Source organism: Pristiophorus japonicus, chromosome 12 (assembly GCF_044704955.1).
Source record: "Pristiophorus japonicus isolate sPriJap1 chromosome 12, sPriJap1.hap1, whole genome shotgun sequence".
NCBI classification, from domain to species: Eukaryota; Metazoa; Chordata; class Chondrichthyes; family Pristiophoridae; genus Pristiophorus; species Pristiophorus japonicus.
The window spans coordinates 51,035,725-51,051,762 of record NC_091988.1 but is presented as its reverse complement, the minus strand read 5'-3'; the positions used below and the strand labels follow the sequence as shown (position 1 = coordinate 51,051,762).

General features: G+C 43.0%; 1 protein-coding gene across 1 annotated transcript in view; it reads left to right on the top strand.

The window, feature by feature from the left end:
- Nucleotides 1-3,745, top strand: part of LOC139276762 (inter-alpha-trypsin inhibitor heavy chain H3-like) — a 202,633-nt gene extending 198,888 nt beyond the window's left edge. Inside the window, exons 20-22 of the mRNA XM_070894771.1 lie at nucleotides 1,652-1,824; nucleotides 3,385-3,496; nucleotides 3,601-3,745. Coding sequence (XP_070750872.1) covers nucleotides 1,652-1,824; nucleotides 3,385-3,496; nucleotides 3,601-3,745 — 430 coding nt within the window. The remainder of the gene's footprint in view (nucleotides 1-1,651; nucleotides 1,825-3,384; nucleotides 3,497-3,600) is intronic.
- The last annotated feature ends 12,293 nt before the right edge of the window (nucleotides 3,746-16,038 follow it).

Here is a 16,038-nt window from a genome sequence, read left to right as displayed (position 1 = left end):
TGGTCAGGCAGAGAAAGCAGTGCAAACCATCAAGCAAGGCATGAAGAGGATAACTGAAGGCTCACTGCAAACTCGCCTATCCCGAGTCCTGCTTAGCTACCGCACGAGACCCCACTCACTGGGATCCCACCTGCTGAACTGCTCATGAAAAAAGCACTTAAGACAAGGCTCTTGTTAGTTTACCCTGATCTACATGAACAGGTAGAGAGCAGGTGGCTTCAACAAAGTGCATACCATGATAGCGCAAATGTGTCACATGAGATTGAAATCAATGATCCGGTAATTGTATTAAATTATGGACAAGGTCCCAAGTGGCTTATGGTACTGTCGTGGCCAAAGAGGGGAGCAGGGTGTTTCGGGTCAAACTTTCAAATGACTCATTCACTGGAAACACTGGAACCAAATCAAACTCAGATTCACAGACTATCCTGAGCAACCCACCTTGGACCCTACCTTTTTTGATCCCCCAGAGGCAACCGGCACCACGGTTGACCATGAAGCAGAACCCATCATCCACAGCAGCCCAGCAGGGCCCAACACACCAGGCAGCCCAACAAGGCCAGCTGCACAGCAGCCCAGCGAGAGCCCAACAAATGATTCAACAACACCAGCCTTCACATCGAGATGATCAACCAGGGGCAAGAAGGGCACCAGATCGACTCACATTGTAAATAGTTACACTATTGACTTTGGGGGGGGGAGTGTTGTTATATATGTATACTTGTATTTACTCTGTACAGCCACCAGAGGGCTCATCCCCTAGAGTCCCAAGGGATCTCATAATCCCTTGGGAGCACAGGTATTTAAGGAGGCTTCACAGGTTGGAGAGGCACTCTGGAGACCTGCAATAAGAGACTGAGGTCACACTTTACTTTAAGCTCACAGTGTTCAGTCTGACTCTTTCTCCATACACTACAGTCCTCATCTCTTTTCTCACCTTCCCCTTCATTCCTTCCTTCCCACCCTCCTCATTTTTCATTTTATATGTAATGTCTTTCCTGATTTTCTTGCTTCTCATATCTGTTCTGGGTTTATTTCTGACTAATTTCCTCCTTTCCCAACGATCTCGCTCTTTCTCCCTGCTTTGAGGCTGCCAGGCTCCCTCTCATTAGCATCTTCCCATTCCCTCCATGCATCTTCTCTCTTTACCAGTTACACTATCAGATCCCTTTCCCAGTCACATCTGAAGTCTGACACAAAGTGTGCTTTGTTTAAAAAAAAAGTAAAAGGAATAGTTCGAACTTGGGCTTCAGAGTCAGTGGAGCTTAGAGCGTGTGCACGGAGGATGCAAGAAGAGGTCGGATGGAGGATGCCCATTAGATTGCGGTAAGAAAGGGTGAGACTGAGAAGCAGGAACATAGGATGAGGTCTAAGGCTGAGGAGCGCTTTGATCCTACCACTGTGCTTAGAGTCAGGTTCACAAATGGTATCTGATTGTTCCATCTTGATAGGAAGGACCAATCAGATTTATAGTCACCACAGACGCGTTGATCATGGCTCCTTGGATTGTATTCTTATTAATATATAAAGGTTATTAAAAAATGGATTATTAAAATGGACCATTTTGAGATCTTTATTTGTGCATCATTCGGCATCCAGGATATGAGTTGAGACACTGCATAATTTATCATCTCCAACATTTATTTCCTAGTTTCTCAATCTCGATCCTGAAAGAAAAGAATCTCACATTAACGATAGGAGATGATGCAACATTTGTTATTGTGCTGCATCGGGTCTGGAAAAATCACCCTCTACACAGAGACTTTCTGGGATTTTATACACTTGACAGCCACAGGCTCTCAAATATTACCCATGGATTACTCGGTATGTAGAATATCTGCTTCACTATCTACCCTGTCATAGTTAAACACTGAACACCAATAAAAGGGAATATAGCTCTTGTACAATGGTGAAGTCGTTTTACATCAAAAGCTATTATACTCCAGTACCATATTTATTGATGACTGTGCAGGATATTTTCCAAGAGCAGTAATTTCCATCCTTCACTGAAGGTGACAGTAAAATATGGCACCATGTATTCAATTTTGTGTGACTGGATAGAGTCATAAAACTAAATGTCCAAATCAGTTTGATCACTTATTCCTGAAATAAATAGTGAAAGGAATAGTTCACCACTTAATAAAGGGATTTCACTCCCAGAACTCATAAATAATGGGGATTATTATTCTGCTGCCACGATTGGACCATACCCATTCCAAACTTTATTTAAAATCAATTTTAATGAAGTGACCTACAATTAAATAATTTTATACTGAACCAAATTATCACCAAAGCTCTTGCACAAGCAAAAGGACATAGACAGGCTAAGTGAGTGGACAAAAATTTGGCAGATAGAGTATAATGTTGGAAAGTGTGAGGTCATGCACTTTGGCAGAAAAAAATCAAAGAGCATGTTATTATTTAAATGGAGAAAGATTGCAAAGTGCCGCAGTACAGTGGGACCTGGGGGTACTTGTGAATGAAACACAAAAGGATAATATGCAGGTACAGCAAGTGATCAGGAAGGGCAATGGAATCTTAGCCTTTATTGCAAAGGGGATGGAGTATAAAAGCAGGGAAGTCTTGCTATAGCTATACAGGGTATTGGTGAGGCGACACCTGGAATACTGTGTGCAGTTTTGGTTTCCATATTTATGAAAGGATATACTTGCTTTGGAGGCAATTCAGGGAAGGTTCACTAAGTTGATTCTGGAGATGAGGGGGTTGACTTATGAGGAAAGGTTGAGTAGGTTGGGCCTCTACTCATTGGAATTCAGAAGAATGAGAGGTGATCTTATCAAAATGTATAAGATTATGAAGGGACTTGACAAGGTGGATGCAGAGAGGATGTTTCCACTGATGGGGGAGACTAGAACTAGATCTTAGAATAAGGGGCCGCCCATTTAAAACTGAGATGAGGAGATATTTCTTCTCTCAGAGGGTTGTAAATCTGTGGAATTCGCTGCCTCACAGAGCTGTGGAAGCTGCGACATTGAATAAATTTAAGACAGAAATAGACAATTTCTTAAATGATACGGGGTTATGGGGAGCGGGCAGGGAAGTGGAGCTGAGTCGATGATCAGATCAGCCATGATCTTATTGAGTGGCAGAGCAGGCACGAGGGGCCGTATGGCCTACTCCTGTTCCTATTTCTTACGTTCTTATGTAAAAGCATTACACAATGGAGAGAAGTGAAATTCTTGGTTTATCACAAAATTGAGCAACAATTTCCTAACTCTTTCACCACAGTGAATCATTAGGTGTCCCTCACTGGTAGAATAAACTAGGTGGTCCATTATTCCCCATGGGCATCCTGCAGTTACTACACTGTACTGTGTATTTGTGACTTTCCAGTCAAATTAATTCACCTTTACTTTGATGCAGGCCAGTTTTACCATGAAGTAAATGCTGAGATATATAACATTCGCCCCGGCTTAGATCAAGGCAAACCTGATGCAACAATGATTGTAAAAGGTCACAAACTCAGAGTAACAAGGTAATATATCCAAGATGGAGTAATGCTTTTGATTTATTCTATTTAATAGTTGTAATTTTTCTGTACATTTCTTACATGCATTTTATTGATGACTTTAATTTTAGGGGGTACCAGAAAGATTACAGATTCGATCCAAAGCGAGGGACCAATATCCCATGCTGGTTTGTTCACTACGATGGGAAAGGATTTATTGATGGAACTCCCACTGACTACATTGTTTCTTCTTTATTTAACTCGCTGTATCAATAACCTGAGACCAGATGATGAAAGTCTATCCCTTTAGTAACCCTTGCACGAATTTATTGTTTAATCAGTATAGATTAAAAATCGTACATCTGCACGCACTTCCTGTCTTTTCAATTATAAATTCCTATGAAAACTGACCAGATTTAGCTTGTATGTATCAAGAATGGTTGATGTCAGGTGAGCTCCGATGCTGATCCAGTAAAGTAAAAAGCAGCATTTCTGGTATCCATTCTCCCAACAGAAGCAATTACATATTTGCCCTAGGCATCATAAGGTAGAGAAAGCTGGGTTCCAGTACTAACTGAGATGGAGGACATTTAAGGGACAGCATCAGGGAAGTTTCCTGAATTAACTAAAGAGCCACTTTGACACAATACTGTTGATTCCAGAGGCAGTGACACTGGCACAGGCACGAGTACAGCTCCAGCATTGATAAAGAATACAGGACAAATTGCCCTGGTACTGGATTGGCTTCCGTACTGCTCATTATGATGAAGGAACAATGGGCCAAAAGAACATTGCACTGACTTTGGGTGGACTCAATCATTGCACAAGATGCCCATTGTGGAAAAATGGAGTTGGGCAGCTCTAATATGAATATGCATTTGGAAATATGATCCGTCTTAAGAGAGTTATTTAGTAATTTAGCAATACCAAGTTGGTTCCAAAAGTATTTTTGATGGCAGGACATACTTAATTTTTGCTACTCAATTTTTATTTGTTGAGGTCCAATGACAATACTAAACATTGTCTCCGGGGCTAATATCAAGGAAATGTGTGTATTTTCCAGGAGAGGGCAGGCTCTGATATAAGGCTTTACATGGGCTCTAATGACTGTACAAATTAAGTGACTGATTAAAGATTCTGTGTACAATCACGTAAAATATGTTATACATGCAATAGGCATTCTTACACATGTAGACAAATAATCAAATCAATTTTATTTTAAATTATTTTCAGTCCATGTGTACTGTTGTTATTGCTGCTCTTTTTCCTATGGTTTCTGATCTTCCATTAAATAGACTAATATCCCAAAATTTCTCGAGACAATTAGATTTACATCTTTACATTAATTTTAGTTATATAGCTTTTCCTTTTAAATGTTCTTTGATGCACTGGTTTCATGTTCTATTTACTTGAACTCCTTTAGAAAATAAGAGGATTGGGCAGAGTCAATACAGAGTCAGATTTATGAAAGGGAAATCATGTTTGACAAACCTGGTAGAGTTTTTTGAGGTTGTAACTAGTAGATTAGAAAAGGGGCAACCAGTGGATGTGGTGTATTTGGATTTTCAGAAGGCATTCTATCAGGTGCCACATAAGAGGTTATTAAACAAAATTAAGGCTCATGGGATTGGGGGTAATATACTAACATGGATTGAGGATTGGTTAACGGACAGAAAACAGAGAGTAGGCATATAAACAGGTCATTTTCGGGTTGGCAGGCTGTAACTAATGGAGTGCTGTAAGGATCGGTGCTTGGGCCCCATCTATTCACAATCTATATTAATGATTAGGATGAGGTGACCAAATGTAATTTATCCAAATTTTCTGATGATACAAAGCTAGGTGGGATTGTAAGTTGTGAAGAGGATGTAAAGAGGTTTCGAGGGGATATAGACAAGCCAAGTGAATGGCCAAGAACATGGCAAATGGAATATAACATGGAGAAATGCGTAATCCACTTTGGTAGGAAAAATGGAAAAGCAGAGTATTCTTTAAATGGTGAGATATTGGGAAATGTTGGTGTTCAGAGGGACCTAGGTGTTCTCGTACACAAATTTGTACACGAATTACTGAAAGTTAACATGCGGGTACAGTAAGCAATTAAGAAAGTAAATGGTAATTTGTCCTTTATTACAAAAGGATCTGAGTATAAGAATAAAGACATTTACTGCAATTATATAGGGGTCTGGTGAGACCGCACCTGGAGTATTGTGTACAGTTTTGGTCTCCTTAGCTAAGAAAGGATATACGCCATTGAGGGAGTGCAATGAAGGTTCACCAGACTGATCACTGAGAGGGGGGGGATTGTACTATGAGGAGAGTTTGAGTAGACTAGACTTATATTCTCTAGAGTTTTGAAGAATGAGAGGTGATCTCATTGAAACATACACAATTCTCACAGGGCTTGACATGGTAGATGCAGGGAGGATATTTCCTCTGGCTGGTGAGTCTAGCACCAAGGGTCACAGTCTCAGAATAAAGGGTTGGCCATTTAGGATTGAGATGAGGAGTAACTTCTTCACTCAGAGGATGGTGAATCTTTGGAATTCTCTACCCTATAGGGCTGTGGAGGCTCAGTCTTTGAGTATATTCAAGACAGAGATCGATAGATTTTTGGATATTAAGGGAATCAAGGGATATGGGAACAGTGCGGAAAAGTGGAGTTAGAACATAAGAACATAAAAAATAGGAGCAGGAGTAGACCATTTGGCCCCTTTAGCCTGCTCCGCCATTCAGTAAGATCATGGCTGATCTGATCATTGACTCAGCTCCACTTCCCTGCCCGCTCCCCATAACCCTTTACTCACTTATCTCTCAAATATCTGTCTATCTTCACCTTAAATATATTCAATGACCCAGCCTCCACAGCTCTCTGGGGCAGAGAATTCCATAGATTTACAACCCTCTGCGAGAAGAAATTTCTCCTGACCTCAGTTTTAAATGGGCAGTCCCTTATTCTAAGACTACGGGCTGGAACCTCCACTTTTGTGCTTATCGCCCAAAAATGGGCGTTAGTTCTGGCGTGGGCAGTAAAAAGGGTTTTCAGATCGCTGGCTTATCGCCCATTCTCAAAGCACCAAGTCTCCATTTTTGAAAATGGGTGTTACCGCAAGCGATATGAAATGAGCGGTAGCATTAAATTTTTTTCAACTTCTGCCGTAAAGTGTGGCCGTCCTTAGCAACAGCATGGCAACGCTCGATTCCCACGATTCATGAGGTCAAGGGTCATTGTGACATGCGCAGAAGAGGAGACGGAGAGAAGGGGAGCTCAGGGGCACTGAAAGCCTGTGTGGCTGTGGTGTGTGCTTGTCTGGCTGTTGTGGGAGGCACAAGGGAGATTCACCAGCAGCAAAAAGCCTACTAAGCAACAAGAACATAATTGGCACCGAGTTTTTGTCCAACAAATAAGATATAACATGGAAAGGATGGAAGAGGCCCTGGAGCTGGTAGCCAGGAACACTGGTGGCAGCGGGCCCCAGTGGTCCCGGAGCGCGGCACTGCACCCCAAGGTGCCACACCCCCATTGCCAACCACACATGAGAGCCAGCAGCAACATCTTGCTTCTGGCTGGGAGCACGTTCCCACCTCGGGACCATCCTCTCCCATATCCGTCCACGCAGCTTTTCAGCTGCCACCACCAAACCCCCCCGCCACAACCCCCCCGCCCCCGCAATGAAGCATCGCCTGAGGAGCCCCTCGGCCAGGCAGCTTGGAGTCAGGAGGGGAAGGGGTAGAGATAGGGAGGAGAAGCAGCGGGGGGGAGGGGGGGGAAGGGTAGGTTTGTACAAAAATACCAATGATTTCAGACAAATGTTCGGTTTAAATGTTTTTTATTTAACAAAACCTTATAGCGTATTGGGTCAGATAGCTGCACCGTTACACGCTGGTGATTCCTTTACATCAATCAACTGAACTTCAATCAACTTAAACTTTAACTGTCACCAAGGTGATGCCCAGTGTGTCAGCCTTGTAAATAACACCAACGGTCTTTCAGGCAAAGCGATCATTGATGAGCTCCTGATGTAAGGCTCTTAAAGCTATCATGCCACCACTGGCCCTTTCATGCAGTCTACAGGGAGGCGGGGGCATGGCTTCAGCGTCAGCCTGATTGTCTGGGTCGATGTCAGCGTCTGCCTCCTCGTCTTCCTCTTCCTCTCTCTGGTGAGGTGGACTGTCAGGCTCATCAGGTAATTCTTGTCCCCTCCTGATAGCCAAGATGTGTAGCATTGAGTACACCACCACGAATTGAACTACCTGCTCAGGGTGGTATTGGAGCTCGCCTCCTGAGTGGTCCAGCATCTAAGGCGCTGCTTCAGCACTCCAATGATTTTCTCCACGATATTGCGAATTGCTCTGTGGCTCTCGTTGTATCGCCTCTCAGCTTCAGTGTGGGTGTTACGCAGGGGGGTCATCAGCCAGGTGACGAGGCCATATCCTTTGTCACCAAGCATCCAACATTGACCTTGTGCCTCATTGTTGAACAAGTCAGATACAGTGCTCTCACGCAGGATGTAAGCATCATGGATGTTGCCTGGAAATTGATCATTCACTGCCAGTATAATTTGCTGGTGGTCGACAACCAGTTGGACATTCAGGGTGTGGAATCCCTTGTGGTTCCTGAAAACCTCTGCATACTGAAAAGGCGCCCACATCGCGATGTCTATTGCTCCCTGCACCTTGGGGAAGTTTGGAATTCTGGAGAATCCTAGAGCCCTCTCATTCTGTGCCTCCCTGGTCAGAGGGAAGCTGATCAAGTCCCTCCTGTGTGCGTACAGGGCTTCATTGACCAGTCTAATGCAGCAATGTGTGGCATGCTGAGAAAGTCCGCAAATGTCTCCAGCTGTGGCCTGAAAAGAACCCGAGGCGTAGAACGACAGTACCGCAGTGACTTTGACCTTGACGGACAGTGCAGAACTGATGGTGCTGGCAGGCTGCAGATCTGTCCTTAGCAGCTGGCATACTTCAGTGATAACCTCTTTGTGGAAGCGCAGTCTCTGAAGGCAGGTGGTGTCGGGCAAGTCGAGGGAAGAATGCTTCTCCTTGTACTGGCGGGGGGTGTAACGTCTGGTCCTCCTCATCAGTCTGTCACATCTTACATTGGGCACGTAATGCAATGGAGCATTCCTTCAGTGATGTCGTGTCTGCTGCATGTAATTGGTCACTAAGAGAGGGTAAGAAAGGACAGGACCCATTGCAGTAGCTCTCTTTTCCACTGACTGGTCACAAACAAGGAATGTCCTGACGAAGACACCTATTCAATTCCAATCGGTCACTGTATGGTCAAGATGTCTTTAGAGATGTTCACATCAACTCTAATGACCTGCAGAGTACATCCGAACTCCACCGAGGTTGAAGCACAGCAGCCTTTTAAATGATGCGACATGTGATCTAGAACATGGCGTCCCTAACGCTGTGATTAGTTCCAGTTAGTTCCACTTTTTCTGGGCGTTTTTTTGGGTGAATGATATTGTGGGTGATATGTGTGTGAGGTGGTGAAATTGACGCTGGGAGATCTCATGGCCGCTAGTTTCGGTAAATATGCTCTTTACGACAAAAAAAAGTGGGCGGGCACTAATATTGAATCTCGGCGTTAAATCAGTGTGGAAAGTAACGCTGGGCGATATTATGGGTGTTGATTTCACCCATTCTGATGATCCCGCCCCAAAAAAGTGGGCGGGCGGTAATATTTTTCCCGGCGTTAAGCACATGGGGAAAATAACGCTCGGTGATAAGTTTCCTAAAAATGCCCGTCAGTTTCCATTTTGTGCCAAAGTGGGCGATATATGGACTTTATATGTCATTTCAGTGGTAAAATGGGTGTTAAGTGGGCGTTAAGCATGCAAAGAAAACTAGTTTTAGTTTCCCTATGAGTGGAAATATCCTCTCTGCATGCACATTGTCAAGCCCCCTTGTTGTCTTATAAATTTCAATAAGATCACCTCTCATTCTTCTGAACCCTAATTGTATAGGCCCAACCTACTCAACCTATCCTCATAAGTCAACCCTCTCTTCTCTGGAATCAACCTAGTGAACCTCATCTGAACAACCTCCAATGCAAGTATATCCTTCCTTAAATACGGAGACCAAAACTGTATGCAGTACTCTAGGTGTGACCTCACCAATACCCTGTACAGTTGTAGCAGGACTTCTCTGCTTTTATACTCTATCCCCCTTGCAATAAAGGCCAACATTCCATTTGCCTTCCTGATTACTTGCTGTACCTGCATACTAACTTTTTGTGTTTCACGCACAAGGACCCCCAGGTCTCTCTGTACTGCAGCACTTTACAATTTTTCCCCATTTAAATTATAATTTGCTTTTTTATTATTTCTGCCAAAGTGGATAACCTCACATTTTCTCACATTATACTCCATCTGCCAAATTTTTGCCCACTCACTTAGCCTGTCTATATCCCTTTGCAAATTTGTTGTGTCCTCCTCACAATTTGCTTTCCCAACCATCTTTGTATCATCAGCAAACTTGGTTACATTACATTCGATCCTTTCATCCAAGTCATTAATATAGATTGTAAATAGTTGAGGATCCAGCACCGATCCCTGCGGCATCCCACTAGTCACTGTTTGCCAACCGGAAAATTACTCATTTATCTGTTTTCTGTTAGTTAGCCAAACCTTTATCCATGCTAATATATTACTCCCAACCCCGTGAGCTTTTATCTTGTGCAGTAACCTCTTATGTGGCTTATCGAATGCCTTCTGGAAATCCAAATACACCACATCCACTAGTTTAGCTGGGGGATCAGCCATGATCTTCTGAATCACAGAGCAAACTTGAGGGGCCGAATGTCCTACTCCTGCTCCTAATTCTTATGTTCTTATGTCCGCTTGTCAATCTCATTTTCTATGGACCGCTCCTCAGGTCATCCTCACCAATTTAATTTTTGATACTGTGCTCTCTTTTTTTGTTTAATGCTCTCTTAATGATTCTATTCTCTTCTGTCTAGTGCATTCTTTGTGTACTGATTCCATAAAACTTTTTTAAAAAATCTTTTGTTCTTTTCTGAAAGGTTCTGTTAAAGTGTGCCTTTTTTAAAAAATCTCATCGAAATGAAGAGAATAGATAAAGAAAGAGTAGATCCAATAAAGTGTCAAAGGAATGGTAGAGAAATTTAACAGGTATTTTGTCTTTGTAATGTGAGGTAAAGGTGGTAGAAGGACTGCAGGAGTAACAGAAGAGGACATGCATGAACCAATATAGATATTAAAACTAAAATAGCATTAAAGTGGTCAATGGGGCTTCAGTAAGATCATGGCTGATCTTCGACCTCAACTCCACTTTCCCACCTTATCCCCATATCCCTTGATTCTTTTAGTGTCCAAAGATCTACTAATCTTAGCCTTGAATATACTCACTGACTCAGCATCCACAGCCCTTTGGGGCAGAGAATTCCAACTTCATCTTATGCAGTTTCTGATATATATTTTTATATCATTTACTATCCCGGGTCATCAATAGGTCTTAAGTTTACATCACATAATCTTCAGAGATAAAGTTAATCCACCCATTCCTTCTTGGATTTCCTTTAGTAGCTCTTTGTGCCTTATTTTGGCAAGGATAATCTGTTTTAGATTGACTATATATAACTGTTTGTTGGTGTTTAATTCATTGGAATTTCCCCTCCAACAAGGTTCCAATTTGTCAATGCTGCTGCTTTGAATTTGGTGCCAAAGTTGCTGTAATTCTGTGTCTTCTTGACACGGAATTGGTTCCGGTGGGTCAGAATTTGTCACAGGCCTAGTATCTTTCCCTGATTGTGTCATGATCATGGATTCTATTCCCCTGGATTTTACAAGTTTCCCTTTGTCATTAGTCAATTGTTCTGAAAATGCTTGAAGTCTCAATGAGTCAGGCAGCATCTGTGGAGAGGAAGCAGAGTTAATGGTTCAGGTCGATGACCCTTCGTCAGAACTGGAGAGTGTTCAGAAAGAACACATTCTTAACAAGCACTGAAAGGGGGAGGGGAAGAAAGAACAAAAGGGAAGGTCTGTGATAGGGTGGAAGGCAGGAGAGATTAGAGAGACAAAAGGAATGATGAGCCGAATTGAAATGGTAATGCCAGGAGTTAGAAAAACATTAGCCAAGAGAGGGTGTGAATGGCGGAATAATGACCAGCTGCCTTTAGAGACAAGGAGAAAAAAAGAAACATGCTCGGGGGGTGGAGGGAAAGGGAGCCAAAGATTGGCAGCAGTTATGTTCTGAAATTGGTGAACTCAGTTGAGTCCAGAAGGTCGCCTGTCACTTTAATTCTCCACTCCACTCCCACTCTGATCTCTCTGTCCTCGGTCTCCTACAGTGTTCTAACGAAGCTCGAGGAACAGCACTTCATCTTTTGTTTAGGCACTTTACAGCCTTCTGGACTCAACATCGAGTTCAACAATTTCAGAGTATAACCGCTGCCAATCTTTGGCTCCCTTCCCACCCCCCGCCCCCACCACCGAATTTTTCTCCTTGTCTCTAAAGGCAGCTGGTCATTATCCCACCATTCACGCCCTATCTTGACTAATGTTTTTCTAACTCCTGGCATTACCATTTCAATTTGGCCCATCACCCCTTTTGTCTCTCTAATCTCTCCTGCCTTCCACCCTATCACAGACCTTCCCTTTTGTTCTTTCTTCCCCTCCCCCTTTCAGTGCTTGTTAAGAATGTGTTCTTTCTGAACACTCTCCAGTTCTGATGAAACGTGAACTCTGCTTTTTCTCCACAGATGCTGCCCGACCCACTATGATTTCCAGCATTTTCGGTTTTTATTCCAGATTCCAGCATCCGCAGTATTTTGCTCTTGTTGAGTCAATTGTTCTGGCTGTATCTTATGAATCCATCTTCACATTTCTGCTGCAAATTTACTATCCGTAGGATTCTTACAAAATCATTTTCATAAGTCTAAAATTCCTTTTGTTTCCACGTACTGCGTGGTATGATTCCCTAAAGATTCTGAACCTTTCTGGAGCTCTGTGTATTCTTTCTCAGTTACTTTTCCCCAAGCCCTGCCTCTTTATTTGTTCCTAATCATCACAGAACACTGCATATACATCTTCTAGCGGTTTGGAATTTTGTATTACTATTTCCTTGCATGCTGGTAAATCCCAGTTCTTTTCTTAATCCATAAGCACATGGAACTTAATTTTTGGTTTGCTTATCAGTCCCATCCAAATATCACATCTACACTGTAATGCTTTTTTATTGAACACCGAGGCTTGACTAATTCCTAGTTCAGGCATTCTAGTATACAGGTGGATATTTCTCCCCTGTGCTAATGACTAACCTTTTTATTCTAGTTATGACAGCCAACAATTTTTCTTCTGATTCATATCTCTTCTCAGCATTGGTAAATCTGCCTCCCATCTAGGCTATGGGTACTTTATTAACCTGATTGCTTATTTTCCTGATCCAATCTAGTTTTGAAGAGAATAAAAGTTCCGAATTGGGGAAAAGCTAATTTTGCTAAGTTAAGGAGTGATTTGGCCATGGTTCACTGGATAAATCAGTGTCGGAACAGTGGGAGGCATTTAAGGAGGAGATCCGAAAGGCTCAGGCCAAACATGTGCCCTTAAAGAAAAAGACTGGGAAAAATAATTCTAGAGCCCCTTGGACGTCTAGGGACTTACAGGGGAGGATTAAGAAAAAAAGGGACGCCTATGTTTTCGATCAATGACTAAATACTATAGAATCTTTAGAGGAATATAGAAAGTTAAGAGGCAAAATTAAAAAGGATATTAGGAATGCTAAGAGAGCATGAAAAATTCTTGGCCAGTAAAATTAAGGAAAACCCTAAGATGTTCTTTAAATATATTAAGTGTAAGAGGGTAACTAAAGAAAGGGTAGGGCCTATTAGAGACCATGAGGGTAATCTTTGTGTGGAGGTGGAAGATGTTGGGAGGGTTCTTAATGAATACTTTGCATCTGTTTTCACTTAGAAAAGGGGCAATGAAGATACTGCTATCGAGGAAGTGTGTGATATTCTGAATGAAATAAATATAGTGAGAGAGGAAGTATTAAGGGGGGTAGCAGCTTTGAAAGTAGATAAGTCCCTAGGCCCGGATGAAATGCATCCCAGGCTGTTGAGCGAAGTAAAAGAGGAAATAGCAGAGGCTTTGACCATCATTTTCCAGTCCTCTTTGGATCTGGGCATGGTGCCGGAGGATTGGAGGACTGCTAATGTAGTACCCTTTGTTTAAGAAGGGAGAAAGGGATAGGCCGAGTAATTACAGGGCTGTCAGCCTAACCTCAGTGGTGGAAAAATTATTGGAAAAAATCCTGAAAGACAGGATAAATCAGCATTTTGAAAGGCAAGGATTAATTAGGGACAGTCAGCACGGATTTGTTAAGGGAAGATTGTTTCTGACTAACCTGATTGAATTTTTTGAGGAGGTAACCAAGAGGGTCGATGAGGGTAGTGTGTATGATGTAGTATATATGGACTTTAGCAAAGCTTTTGATAAGGTCCCACATGGCAGACTGGTCATGAAGATTAAAGCCCATGGAATGCAGGGGAAAGTGTCAAGTTGGATCCAAAATTGGCTTGGAGGTAGGAAGGAAAAGGTAATGATTGATGGATGTTTTTTGACTGGAAGAATGTTTCCAGTGAGGTTCCGCAGGGCTCAGTACTGGGACCCTTGCTTTTTGTGGTATATATCAACGATTTAGATTTGAATATAGGGAGTATGATTAAGAAGTTTGCAGACAACACTAAAATTGGCTGTATGGTTAATAATGAAGAGGAAAGTCCTGGGCTGCAGGATGATATCAATCTACTGGTCAGGTGGGCAGAGCAGTGGCAAATGGAATTTAATTCAGAGAAGTGCGGGGGGGAGGTGCACTTTGGCAGGGCTAATAAGGAAAGGGTATACACATTAAACGGTAGGCCACTTAATAGTGTAGATGAACAAAGGGACCTTGGAGTGCTTGTCCACAGATCCCTGAAAGTAGCAGGCCAGGTGCATAAGGTGGTTAAGAAGGCATACGGAAGGCTTGCCTTTATTCGCCGAGGCATAGAATATAAGAGCAGGGAGGTTATGCTTAAATTGTATAATACTTTGGTTAGGCCACAGATGGAGTATTGCGTGCAGTTCTGGTCGCCGTATTATTGGAAGGACGTGATTGCACTAGAGAGGGTGCAGAGGAGATTTACAAGGATGCTGCCTGGAATAGAGAATCTTAGTTATGAGGACAGATTGGATAAGCTGGGTTTGTTCTCATTGGAACAGCGGAGGTTGAGAAGAGACCTCATTGAGGTATACAAAATATTGAGGGGCCTGGACATAGTGGATAGTCAGGGTCTATTTCCATTGGTGGAGCAGTCTATTACAAGGGGGCATAGGTTTAAGGTGGTTGGTGGAAGGTCTAAAGAGGATTTAAGGGGGGGGGGCTTCTTTACGCAGAGGGTTGTAGGGATCTGGAACTTGCTGCCTGGAAAATTGGTGGATGCAGAAACCCTCACCACTTTTAAGAGATGGTTGAATGGGTATTTGAAGTGCAGCAGCCTGCATGGTTACGAACCTAGAGCTGGTAATTGGGATTAAACTGGATGACCTTTTGTTGGACGGAGCAGATATAATGGTAAGTACTGCAGGGAATAGAATACAGCCAGGGTGATCTCTTGGACTTGTTTCGATCACCTGGATGGGTCGGAGAGTAATTTTCCCAGATTTTCTCTCCCTAAATTGGCCTGGGTTTTTATCTGTTTTTTGTCTCTCCCAGGAAATCACGTAGCTCCGGTTGGGGTGGAGTGTAGAATATTTTGGTATAAGGGGTAACACAGTTGTGATGAGGAGGATTGGTTGGGCTGGGTGCGCTTTGCCTTTCCATCATTGTTCATAGGTTTACATAGAAACATAGAAACATAGAAAATAGGTGCAGGAGCAGGCCATTCAGCCCTTCTAGCCTGCACCGCCATTCAATGAGTTCATGGCTGAACATGAAACTTCAGTACCCCCTTCCTGCTTTCTCGCCATAACCCTTGATCCCCCGAGTAGTAAGGACTTCATCTAACTCCCTTTTGAATATATTTAGTGAATTGGCCTCAACTACTTTCTGTGGTAGAGAATTCCACAGGTTCACCACTCTCTGGGTGAAGAAGTTTCTCCTCATCTCGGTCCTAAATGGCTTACCCCTTATCCTCAGACTGTGACCCCTGGTTCTGGACTTCCCCAACATTGGGAACATTCTTTCTGCATCTAACCTGTCTAAACCCGTCAGAATTTTAAACGTTTCTATGAGGTCCCCTCTCATTCTTCTGAACTCCAGTGAATACAAGCCCAGTTGATCCAATCTTTCTTGATAGGTCAGTCCCGCCATCCCGGGAATCAGTCTGGTGAACCTTCGCTGCACTCCCTCAATAGCAAGAATGTCCTTCCTCAAGTTAGGAGACCAAAACTGTACACAATACTCCAGGTGTGGCCTCACCAAGGCCCTGTACAACTGTAGCAACACCTCCCTGCCCCTGTATTCAAATCCCCTCGCTATGAAGGCCAACATGCCATTTGCTTTCTTAACCGCCTGCTGTACCTGCATGCTAACCTTCAATGACTGATGTACCATGACACCCAGGT